The sequence below is a fragment of the Bufo bufo genome, chromosome 2, assembly GCF_905171765.1.
Source record: "Bufo bufo chromosome 2, aBufBuf1.1, whole genome shotgun sequence".
In the NCBI taxonomy this organism is placed as follows: domain Eukaryota; kingdom Metazoa; phylum Chordata; class Amphibia; order Anura; family Bufonidae; genus Bufo; species Bufo bufo.
Window position 1 is genome coordinate 674,728,378 of NC_053390.1, and position 13,782 is coordinate 674,742,159.

The following is a 13,782-nucleotide window of genomic DNA, read 5'->3' on the forward strand; positions in this document are numbered from 1 at the left end:
ATTGTTGTGCATCTTGTTATATACACGTGCATCTGGGTATTTAGTGTTATATGTACAGTATAAATATTTTCCAATATATTTCATTATAGAGTTAAACGGGTTTCAGATTTTTTTATACAGATGACCTATCCTCAGGATAGGTTATCAATATCAGGTTGACAGGGGGCCAACTCCCAGCACCCCCAACAATCAGCAGTTTGAAGAGAACGCATTGAGGTATGAGCACTGCCTTCTCTTCACTCTTTTCCTGCTTGCGGTCACAATTGCAGCCATGAGCGGTATACTGTAATTACAACTCCACCATCCCGTTCATTTCAATGGGACGGCTTCTTCCTATTTACTTGAACAGGAAGGAGCCATTCGATTGAAGCGAATAGGGATGGAGGAGCTGCAATTACACGTGCTCACTGTTGTGATGGCGAGCAGGTAAACACTGTAGAGAAGGCAGGTCTCAAACAAGCGCCGCGTTCTCTTCAAAAGGCTGATCTACGGGGATGTCGGCATTCGGCACCCCACCAATCTGATATTAATGACTACAGTTGAGGAAATCGAATCCCATGAAGTGGAATTCGATCTTAATTTCAGGGATAAATTTGATTCCTCGTGCTTCGTGGTAGCGAATCAATTTAACCTGATGACGACTTCATCTCATGCCATGCAAGATTTTGCGCCAGATCTTCAAGTAAGATGGCGGCTGCCAGCCCGTAGTGAGCAAATGTAGGCAGTAAGTATGATTTCATTTTTTTTCCTGTTCATTTTATACTGTTTTTACTTTCAGATGCCCCAATCATGTATGAACGCTGCATCTGAGGGGTACAATGATGGAGAGCAGCGCTATTGCTGCTCCCTGTTATTGCACCCGCTACTTACGATTTTTTTTTTTTCAAGACAAAGTAATTTGTCACAATAATTTTTTTTTTTATTCTGCGAAGCAGCCTGTGGATAGGGCATTATTATAAAAAAAAGTGGTTAACCCCCTTAACTGTTGAGGAAGGTTTATGCAGACCAAAACATCCAGTCTGACTTGTTCAGTGTATGACTATTTACAATAAAATATGAAATTATTGCTTCATAAATTTGGAGTGCCATGAATCTCTGAATTGTGAGATGACTGACAAGTTATTCACAAGCACCAACTTAGAAACAAGTGTGCAGACCTTACACTCATCACAATGTTCTCATTTTTGTGTAGGTTACCTTCTGGATGACATCTGTAATGAGCATTGGAACAGCAAAATTATGTAATAGATATGCAAATTAATGGTAGAAATAGTAAAACAAATGTGTTGCCAACTAAAATACTACAGTTGAAGACTGACCTGCAGGTTTCTAAATCATCACCCCAATCATCACAGTTAACAGGTGAAGCAGTACTCTCATACTGGCCAGCAGGAACTGGGGCCAAGGTCTCTACACCAGCACCTTCCTCCCTTACATTTTTCTTAATAACTTTCTCTTTTGTAATGTTGCATTGACACTTCTGAGCATCAGCACAAGGTTTTACTCTTCTTTTCACTCTTCTGTTAGAATGTCGCTTTGTTTCAGGTGAAGATCCAGATGATGTAGGGCTGGACTCTTTGACCTTTGATGGTTTTCTCCTTCTGTAGTAGGATGAATTGCTGGGAAGATTACTGATTTGATGCTGCTGTTGATGATGATGATGATGGGGATGATGTTGATTAAGCTTTTGTGCTTGTGAAGCTTTGGAACTTAGATTGACCATTTCAATGGCATTAGAGTCAGAAGAACCATCACGTGATTTGTCCCGCTTTCTTCCTTGCTTATGGGGATGCAGATTTTCATTTCGTCTAACTCTTGTAGCCCATTGTCTTTCATCTGATGAAGAGTCAGTGTCTACCACATCTAGTTTTCGTGTTACATCAATAGCTTGTATACTTCTTTGCTTTGCTGTTTGGGCACAGGTGGTGCAACTCGCTCTTTTACGTCTAAACCTTCGTTTTACTTGTTTTTTACCAGGCTCCCTACCAGAAAGTGCAATTGGTATGACAGGTGTGGTATGGTTAAATTCATCTTCTGAAACATCAAGCAACGAAGTTCTAAAAAAATGAATCCATGACCAAAGGACATGCAAAAGTAATGAAAGAAAAGATAAGAAATAAAGATATATGGAAAATCAACAAAATACGAATCTACATGAAATGATGGGAAATTTGGTGAATTTAAGTTTTTAAATAAAAGTAGAAAACAATGATATTAGGTTCTCACTGTCACTAACTGTATTTATCATTTAGAAATGCACAATAAACATTTTACACACCTACAAATATCCTGAGTAGATGGACAGACAGATGTTTGTGAGTGGCTCCTTGGGGCTGTAACTGTGGTTGGACTGCTTGCCTAAAAAAAATTAAAAAAAGAAGAAATATTATGGCAGTAGGCAATATGTTCAGATCTATCTGTATACTATATACTTTATTAGTATTTATTGTTTTAAATAAAATAAATGCATTTGTTTATTTATTTAATTAATTGTTTGGTTTAGCTAAAATAGAACTTCTTAAATCGACCTCCTGGTTCAAGAAAAAAAAAATATTACACTAACTGGGGAATGAACAGAACAATTACCTGGTGCCCATGGCGTAACTAGAACTAATTGGGCACCATAGCATATTTTTTGAATGTGCTTCCCCCCCCCCCCCCCTTGGTCTCCTTAATGCATAAGTCTGACTGCATTTCGTGCAGCACTGCGTCTAGGCATTCACTACACTTTGACCTGACGTTGCACAGAGTCAGTTCATATTGTGCTCCTAAGCACACTAGGTCCCACCCTGAAGCCGTACGCTGCTAGGACCAAGACAATTTCTTATCTTCCCTGGCCCTTTCCTGAGTTTGGACCCCTTTTTTTATATTTTCAGCTGCAGATCTACCAATTCCTGGGCTCCTCTTCTACCATCCAAGATGACTGCACCACTTCTCAGACTATCTGAGCATACTGTGCATTTGGTAGCCCAACACACTTCTTGCTGCCCTCAGATTGGCCAGCACTGCTCACATAAGCAGTGCTGGCCAATCCAAGAGCAGGGTTGAACAAGCAGTGTACATTAGGTAGTCTGAAAAGAGGTACAGCTATTTTGGATGGCAGAAGAGGGGCCAGAGAGTCAATGAATCTGCAACTAAAAGGTTAAAAAAAAACAGGCACCAGGTAAGTGTTTTGCTAGTTCCTCAGTTAGGGCTCGTGTGAAGCCCGTGCTGTGGACCGCAAATTGTGGTCCTCAATGCACGGCCACCGACCGTGGCTCAGCCGCATGGGGATCGTGGATCCATTCACTCTGTTCCGCAAAAACGTATGTTCTATCTTTTTGCGGTGCGGAGGCACGGAACGGAACCTCAGGAAGCACTCCGTAGTGCTTCTGTAGTGTTCAGTTCCGCATCTCCGGATTTGCGGACCCATTGAAGTGAATTGGTCCACATCCGTGATGCGGAATGCACATGTAACGGTGGTCCACAATACGGCAGCGGCCAGCACACGTTCGTGTGAATGAGCCCAATGTGATTTTTTTTCTTCATCTGATGGTCACTTTAAATAAACTTTCAAAATGCTTCCTACAAAAGGGATTAGCAACTTCAGGCACTCGAGCTGTAGTGAAACTACAATTCCCAGCATGCACATGTGTGTGGCTGTTCCCAGATCTTCCACAGAACTGAAAGGGGCATGTTGGGAATTGTAGTTTCACCACAGCTGGAGTGCTGAAGGTTGTTAACCCCTGTCCTACAGTATATCTTTAGTCCAATTCACTTAGATATAATAGTGCAAGGAAACTGGCATTTAACATACAAATATTATTAGATTATGTACACTCTCTCCCTTAAAGACCGGACCTATTTTATTGTCGCATTTTTTATTCTTCCTTCACACGTTTCAGTAGCCAGAACTTTTTTATTTTTCTGTTCACATAGCCATATAATGCCTCATTCACACAGTCAGTGTTCGGTCAGTGATTTCCATCAGTGATTGTGAACCAAAATCAGATGCAGCTCTAAACACAGAACCGGTGCAGATCTTTCCCTTATATCTGTGGAGGCTCCACTCATTGTTTTACCTCATAGTCACTGATGGAAATCACTGACCAAAACACTGATGTGTGAATGAGACTTAGGGCTGTTTCACACGAGCGGATGCCGTGCGTGACATCCGCTCCGTGAATGACAGCCAAGACCCGATGCAGACTGCAGAAGCACAGAGCAGTAACATGATTGATAATGCTTACTACGAAATCACAGTGACAACTTTATCTCACTGTGATTTCGTAGTAAAGAGATCACAGAGAGGCAGGGAGCATTATCAGTCATGTTAATGCTCCGTGCTTCTGCTGTCCGCATCGGGTCTTGGCTGTCATTCACGGAGCGGATGTCACGCACGGCATCCGCTCGTGTGAAACAGCCCTTAAGGGCTTATTTTTTGCATGACAAGATGCATTTTTATCATTTAATTTACCATGTCTTATATTGGAAAATAGAAAAAAAAATCTTTGTAGGGTAAAATTGAAAAAAATAAACAATTTCGCCAAGGATTTGGGGGTTTTGACATCACGGCTATCACTGTGCGCAAAAAATGACATGACATTCATTTTCTGCAACTCAATACAATTACGGCATTATCAAACTTGTATAGTTTCTATTTTGTTTTATTACTTAAAAAAAAATAAGCCATAACTTATTTTTTTTGGGTCAACAGATGTGTGAGCAGTGGCGTAGCGTGTGTGTGTGTGTGTGAGTGGGGGGTGAGGGGTTCGACAGTGCGGTTGGCCCGGGTGCCAAATTGCAGGGGGCGCTGGGCAGCAGGCATTTCAATGAGGGCCACGGGAGCCTCCCGTCCCCTCCGTTCTGCCTCATAGGGTTAAGGCCACCAGGCCTGAAGCCTATGAGGCAGTAGAGTGGGGCAGGAGATCGCAGTTACCTCACTGAGACCTCCTCTGCCGGGTCTCGCGAGATGACGTGATGACGCGGCGTAGGAGGGCATGGTGGTGTGTTCGTGACTGCCTGCGCGGGGACGCCCGGACACAGGTCAGAAGCAGTGACTGAGTGAGTAAGAAAGGTGAGTATTTTTTTATTTTTATGTAAGTTCCCTAAGGCAAGCTGTACTATGGAGGAGGGGGCATTATCAATACCACAGAAAAGGAGGGATACCAAGGAGGCAATTATGTAGAAAGAATGGGGGCCATTATATATCAAAATACTAATACAGAGGGGGCCATTATAGTAATAATAGTACAGAGGGGGCCATTATGGTAATAGTAACAGAGGGCCATAATAATACAGAGGTGGCCATAATAGTAATAATACAGAGGGGCTCATTATAACAATAATAATAATAATAATTATATCGAGGGGGTCATTATAATAATAATAATAATAATAATAATACAAAGGGGGTCATAATAATTAGAGATGAGCGAATTTCATATTTTGAAATTTGTTCACGCTTCGTTTACTGGTAAAAGGTGAATTGCGTTATGGATTCTGTTATCACGGACCATAATGCAATTATATGACAGAATGCATAACGGAAAGCCTTTAGAGGCATTCTGTTATTTATTCCATAATAATAGAAGTCTTTGGGCTGCAAAACGGATCCGTTCCGTTTCAGTTATGAAGGGGGGTCCTCTCCTGCATAACGGAAATGGGACGGATCTGTTTTGCAGCCCATAGACCTCTATTATGATGGAAGGAATTATGGAATGCCTCTAAAGGCATTCCGTTATGCATTTCTTTCATAGAATTGCGTTATGTTCTGTGGTTATGGAAATCGATAACGCAATTCATCTTTTACCAGTAATAGAAGCATGAACAAATTTCATTACCTGAAATTCGCTCATCTCTAATAATAATAATAACATTACAGAGGGGGCCATAATAATAATAATACAGAGGGGGTCATTATAATAATAATAATAATAATAATAATAATAGTAGAAGAGAGATAACTGGGCACACCTAGGATATTGGTAATTGGTATTTATTAGTTAGTTATGTAAGTTATTAAAAGTTTATTAAAAGTACTTGCGATAGTTTGGAATGTAAAATCACTATCACACTATTACGTAACATACAAAATATCAAAATATCAATTCTGCGTCCCAGTGGTTGGAGTGGAGCCGCAACAGTCACTGCCGGCAATTGAGCAGCCTCACTCCAATCCCTGCGCAAGCAGAACAAATATGAAACATATAGGCTACATGCACCAAAGTAACATTAAATTGGCGGATTACTGCAGCAATAACATATAGAGGTGATAAAAGTGATAAAATAAGTCCAATATAAAAGGAATAATGGCCTGGTAACGTTATAAATAGAAATTCGTTTCTCCTGAAGGTTAGCAAAATGTCCAAGTGTGCCAAAGGTACCCACAGGTGGTGTTGTGTAGTCTATTCACAATGGTGCAATAATTTGGTTCATTCGATCATTAGGCCAGCGGCGTCCCGCTTGTGGTCTAAAATTAATCCGACAATTGGACAGAAGTACATAGAGGAACAGTCTTACCGGTGATGGAGGGTTCTCACAATGAGGAGAAACCTCTGCCGTCTAACGAAACTTAATCCTAGTTTTTGTGCAGTCGGGCAGGGCTCGCGGTAGATGCTGTAAATCACCTGTTCGCAGTCGAATCACTGCACGAGGTCCCGCTTGTTTGAGTCCTAATAGAATATCCCAACCTTTCAGGTGGATGTTTCAGATCGGCTGTACGTGACGAGTCGGCTCAAGATTGTTCCTTTCTCCAGTCGATGCGGTGCACTCGCATATGCTTGAATTTGGGGGGTCAGACCAGACGCGTTTCGGGGTTAGAGTATCCCCTTCATCAGTAACCCCGAAACGCGTCTGGTCTGACCCCCCAAATTCAAGCATATGCGAGTGCACCGCATCGACTGGAGAAAGGAACAATCTTGAGCCGACTCGTCACGTACAGCCGATCTGAAACATCCACCTGAAAGGTTGGGATATTCTATTAGGACTCAAACAAGCGGGACCTCGTGCAGTGATTCGACTGCGAACAGGTGATTTACAGCATCTACCGCGAGCCCTGCCCGACTGCACAAAAACTAGGATTAAGTTTCGTTAGACGGCAGAGGTTTCTCCTCATTGTGAGAACCCTCCATCACCGGTAAGACTGTTCCTCTATGTACTTCTGTCCAATTGTCGGATTAATTTTAGACCACAAGCGGGACGCCGCTGGCCTAATGATCGAATGAACCAAATTATTGCACCATTGTGAATAGACTACACAACACCACCTGTGGGTACCTTTGGCACACTTGGACATTTTGCTAACCTTCAGGAGAAACGAATTTCTATTTATAACGTTACCAGGCCATTATTCCTTTTATATTGGACTTATTTTATCACTTTTATCACCTCTATATGTTATTGCTGCAGTAATCCGCCAACTTAATGTTACTTTGGTGCATGTAGCCTATATGTTTCATATTTGTTCTGCTTGCGCAGGGATTGGAGTGAGGCTGCTCAATTGCCGGCAGTGACTGTTGCGGCTCCACTCCAACCACTGGGACGCAGAATTGATATTTTGATATTTTGTATGTTACGTAATAGTGTGATAGTGATTTTACATTCCAAACTATCGCAAGTACTTTTAATAAACTTTTAATAACTTACATAACTAACTAATAAATACCAATTACCAATATCCTAGGTGTGCCCAGTTATCTCTCTTCTACATTTATCCCACTCTAGCAGCGGGGTGACACTGCTAAAACTGAGAGCACCCTACTTGGTGCATCAACCTCCCTGTGCATCTAACTTAACTTTTACTAATAATAATAATACTGAGTAGGCCATAATAAAAATAACACAGAGGGGGCCATAATAATAATAATAATAATAATAATAATACAGAGGGGGTCATTAAAATAATAACACAGAGGGGGCAATAATAATAATAATACAGAGGGGGTCATTATAATAATAACAACACAGAGGGGGCAATAATAATAATAATAATAATAATACAGATGATGCAAATGGGATAATAATAATAATAATATTAATACAGAAGGGGCCATAATAATAATAGAGGGGCCTTGTATAGGAGGAACTATAGGGGCATTATTATTGAGCACATTATTGAGCTATTGGAGGTACTGTAGGGTACAGTTCCTCAACTCCAGTCCTCAGGGCCCGCCTGCCGATCATGATTTGAGAATATCCCACGGAATGAATACCTGTGGTAAGTCCTGATGCACTGACACTAATTATATCACCTGCTGAATACTAAGGAAATCCTGAAAACATGACCGGCAGATTGGCCCTGAGGACTGGAGTTGAGAAACACTGGTGTAGGAAACGCTATTACCACTGAGGACAGTTTGGGAGCATGGTATTAGGTGGGGACTATCTGCCTGGCACTAGAACAGTATTGGAGGTAGCAGCCGGATGACAGTGTTGAGGCACCAGGAGGGGGAGGATTTTTCTGTGAAACTCTGCAGAGATGAGACACGGCTGAAACAAGGTGTCATGGTGGTCTTATCTTTGAATGAAGATGTTGAGGAAAGGGTCTACTTTACAGGAGATTTCACTCGATGTAAGAGGTATGTGCAGCTGTAGTCTACTGTATATTTCGTAGCGATGTATGAAATGTACATCCAAATATCTGTTTACAGTAGGATTGGGGGGAGGTGGATATAGAATTTTGCCCACCCTGCTGCAGCCCGGCCCCAGACTTCAGGTCACACTGGGTGTGTTCTGAATTCTGTGGCCTCACACCAATCTACTACATTATCTGTACTCAGAGAGTTATCACTGTGTTATCTGTGGTGTTACCTGTGACTGCAAGTGATATCTACTGCATTATCTGTAAAATAAAAAGGAGTGTGTAACAGGTTGGGAGGGGGGGGGGGCACAATACTTGTCTTGCCCCGAGTGCTGGCAACCCACGCTATGCCACTGTGTGTGAGGGCTTGTTTTTTGCAGAATAGTTTTTATTGGTATCATTTTTGTGGCATGTAGAACTTTTAGATCATTGTCAGTCAATTTTTGGGGGGGACAAGGTGACAAAAGAAAATGGCGAATCGTGTTTTTAATTTTTTTTCCGTAGTTTTTTCATTTTTAAAAATATTTTAATATTTCAGACATTTTTTTTAACAGTTTTTTCACTTAGGGGGGCTAGAACCTGTTTTTTTTAAATCTTTTGTCATGGTAACTGATTGGAGCCCCACGATTTCAGACATCCCTCTGCCTTACCTCACAGATTAAATAGCATAAGGGTTAAATTATGGTGTTCGGCTCAATTGCCATTCCCCATCATTGCGGCCGGGTGCCTGCTGTATTATACAGTAGGCACCCGCTGCATATGGGGCAAGTTCACCGCAGCAGCCCCCTCAATACAATTGTGGGCACATAATGCTGTATATGTATGGCATTATGCGTTAAGGGGCTAAAGGCCTATTAGACACAATTATCTGCAAATTATCGGGAACAAGTGTTCATAGGAACGCTCATTAACAATAATTGGCTCATATAACTGAGCAGTCGATCAGCTGATGAATGAGCAAACAGGATGAAAGATGCCCGATTATCGGCAGCACATCTCAGTGTCTAATCAGGGATTTACTGCCGATAATGAATAGAACAGAATGAGGGAGGAACAAACTGTTCCTCCTGAATTATGTTTGCATCGGCCTGTCTAATAAGACCAGTGGAAATTAGCGTAGAAGGATGTTTTATCATCCATCAGCACTCACACTGCCATACTTTGGGAAGTGTAATTACATTTAAGTTAAAGGGATTGTGCAGGCCATATATATTTATGACCTATCATCAGGATAGGTCATCAATATCAGATAGTCTGGGGTCCAACACCTAGCACTCCCGCCGATTAGCTGTTTGAAGAGGAGGCTGCACTCTATGCGAGCACAGCTTCCTGTTCATTACACTGCCCACCATCTCAGAAGTTTTGGTGGTGCACTATTATTCACTTTATTGGGGCTCCAGAGGAGACAATGCATAGTGTAATGAACAGGAAGCAATGCTTTCATAGTGCGCCAACTGCTCTTCAAACAACTAATCGGCGGGGGTGTCAGGTATCAGACCCCCACTGATCTAATATTGACAATCTATCCTGGCGATAGGTCATCAATATATATGGCCTGCACAACACCTTTAAGGACTCAAGCTAAGGCTACACTCTGAGTTACACAGAGCTGAATACTACACTTATGTTTATGCCCTATAGTACCTTAGTACACTGCCTGTCCATTGAGCTTGATAAAGACCGCAAGGTCAAAACGTTGCTGTGTAAGGTGCAATAAAATAAGGAAAATAACAAGATACATTGGAGTGTCGTGGCTTTATACTATTTTCTGACGCTTAGTGGGACCAAGAGACCGGCATCCGACACTACGGGCACCGCCACAGACTGGAATAACTGGAAACCTAGTGAGTAGTGCTGTCTTATTGCTACATTGCATCAGGGTAAGAAGAGAGGCAGATGAAGTGATGCACCCATCATGCCCAGTGCCTACTGTACAAGCCTGTGGGGGCAGTGCTATGATCTGGGGTTGCTGCAGTTGGTCCGGTCTAGGTTCAGCAACAGTATGAAGAAGAATGAGGTCAGCTGACTACCTGAACATACTGAATGACCAGGTTATTCCATCAATGGATTTTTTCTTCCCTGATGGCATGGGCCTATTCCAAGATGACAATGCCAGGATTCATCGGGCTCAAATTGTGAAAGAGGAGCATGAGACATCATTTTCACACATGGACTGGCCACCACAGAGTCCAGACATTAACCCCATTTAGAATCTTTGGGATGTGCTGGGGAAGGCTTTGCGCAGCAGTCAGACTCTACCATCATCAATGCAAGATCTTGGTGAAAAATTAATGCAACACTGGATGGAAAAAAATCTTGTGACATTGCAGAAGCTTATAGAAACAATGCCACAGTGAATGCGTGCCGTAATCAAACCTAAAGGCTTTTTTTTTTTGTGGCGACTTTTTTTTTGGACAGGCAGTGTATATCTCCTACTTCATATACAGTCTTTTTCTGTTGGATTCCATATGCAAAGCAACATATCCCATTTTACATCAAAAGCCAAATTATACAAATACATTGGTTCTAGGGTAATATATTTCTGTAATACAGTGCTGTACAGAGGCCAATATATCCAGTGCTTATGGCTCCACAATATGCGTACATGAAGACTTTATCTGAATTGTATTTTATTATTTTATGACCATTCCTGCTGGGAATGGGGGTTGCTTTTTTATAACCTGGGCAACCCATTTAAAAGACAATTATATTTTCCTACTAACATTTACCAGTTAAGTTATGTTTTTTACTAGGTTTAAAGAAAACAAAATGGTTACCTTGAGTGACATTATTTGATTGTAATGAATATACAGTAATTGGCTAATCAGGTTGCTAAAGTCAAGCAAACAGTAAAATACATAGGAAATTATATTTATGTACTGGAAAACGAATTGACTCCTTAATAAGTAATGATTATAAATCTAGTTAATGACATGCAAGTTGATTGCTGACCCTTCCATCTCATAAAACATTAATTAGAAAGTACATTAATTGCTGAATGGCACCTGATTACAGCACAATAAATATTGGAGAACAAATTATAGCATTTAATTAAAAGTAAGAACAATATAAGTCATTTATTTCATGCTACATTAAGTGTCCACATAAATCATTAGTTAAATACACAAAACAGCAACTCAAGACCATTTTCCTTGCAGTTGACAGACGTTACCACATATAATACAGATGTTTTGTTGAAAGTCAAATGGCACTTACAATTTGAATTATACCATGAGTCACATGAGCATAAAACTATATACTGACAGGATTGAGTCACTGTGTATTTAATTACAATGATTTTTGATCGACTGAAGAAAGAGTCTTAAAGCACATTTACACATTCCGAGGAGCAGTCAATTGTTGGGAAGGAAGTCGATAATGAAATGGGGATGGTTTGCACTCCACTTTTGTCAAGTAAGGTGCTCAGTGATGGGGTAAAGACCTAATAGAATCAGGATTTGGAAAATCATGCCACTCAAAGTTTCAATAAAATAATAGTATTTATTCCATCCTTAAGACACACATATAGCAATCATAACCAATGCTTCAGTCCATCATCGACCTTGTTCACAGCCAAGCCAACATGGAGTAATGGGATAGAAGTATGGCGTCCTAGACCTTCCCAACAGTCGACTGCTCTCTCGCTGGAGCAGACCGCTGTAGTTACATGCAGTTATTACTTCCACAGTATGAGAACGAGGGATCGATATTGCAATTTCTTGTCCTCATATGGCTGCATTGTTTCTGGGCAGCAGATCGCTCTTTAGACATTACGATTAGAGTTGAGCGAACACCTGGATGTTCGGGTTCGAGAAGTTCGGCCGAACTTCCCGGAAATGTTCGGGTTCGGGATCCGAACCCGACCCGAACTTCGTCCCGAACCCGAACCCCATTGAAGTCAATAAGTACCCGAACTTTTCGGCACTAAAAAGGCTGTAAAACAGCCCAGGAAAGAGCTAGAGGGCTGCAAAAGGCAGCAACATGTAGGTAAATCCCCTGCAAACAAATGTTGATAGGAAAATTAATTAAAATTAAAATAAAAAAAATAAAAATTAACCAATATCAATTGGACAGAGGTCCCATAGCAGAGAATCGGGCTTCACGTCAGCAGAGAATCAGTCTCTTCATGCCATAGCAGAGAATCTGGCTTCATGTCAGCACAGAATCAGTCTTCATGTCATAGCAGAGAATCAGGCTTCACATTACCCACCACTGGAACAGGCCACTGTCACACATTTAGGCCCCGGCACCCAGACAGAGGAGAGAGGTCCCGTAACAGAGAATCTAGCTTCATGTCAGCGCAGAATCAGTCTTCATGTCATAGCAGAGAATCAGGCTTCACGTCACCCACCACTGGAACAGGCCACTGTCACATATTTAGGCCCAGGCACCCAGGCAGAGGAGAGAGGTCCCATAACAGAGATTCAGGCTTCATGTCAGCAGAGAATCAGTCTTCATGTAATAGCAGAGAATCAGGCTTCACGTCACCCACCACTGGAACAGGCCACTGTCACATATTTAGGCCCAGGCACCCAGGCAGAGGAGAGAGGTCCCATAACAGAGATTCAGGCTTCATGTCAGCAGAGAATCAGTCTTCATGTCATAGCAGAGAATCAGGCTTCACGTCACCCACCACTGGAACAGGCCACTGTCACATATTTAGGCCCAGGCACCCAGGTAGAGGAGAGAGGTCCCATAACAGAGATTCAGGCTTCATGTCAGCAGAGAATCAGTCTTCATGTCATAGCAGAGAATCAGGCTTCATGTCACCCACCACTGGAACAGGCCACTGTCACATATTTAGGCCCAGGCACCCAGGCAGAGGAGAGAGGTCCCATAACAGAGATTCAGGCTTCATGTCAGCAGAGAATCAGTCTTCATGTCATAGCAGAGAATCAGGCTTCACGTCACCCACCACTGGAACAGGCCACTGTCACATATTTAGGCCTCGGCACCCAGACAGAGGAGAGAGGTCCCGTAACAGAGAATCTGGCTTCATGTCAGCACAGAATCAGTCTTCATGTCATAGCAGAGAATCAGGCTTCACGTCACCCACCACTGGAACAGGCCACTGTCACATATTTAGGCCCCGGCACCCAGACAGAGGAGAGAGGTCCCATAACAGAGAATCTGGCTTCATGTCAGCACAGAATCAGTCTTCATGTCATAGCAGAGAATCAGGCTTCACGTCACCCACCACTGGAACAGGCCACTGTCACACA

General features: G+C 42.1%; 1 protein-coding gene across 1 annotated transcript in view; it reads right to left on the bottom strand.

Annotated features, from left to right (window-relative positions):
* MARCHF1 (membrane associated ring-CH-type finger 1) overlaps positions 1 to 13,782 on the bottom strand; it is a 378,033-nt gene that overhangs the window by 309,570 nt on the left and 54,681 nt on the right. Inside the window, exon 3 of the mRNA XM_040419893.1 lies at positions 2,279 to 2,358. Coding sequence (XP_040275827.1) covers positions 2,279 to 2,358 — 80 coding nt within the window. The remainder of the gene's footprint in view (positions 1 to 2,278; positions 2,359 to 13,782) is intronic.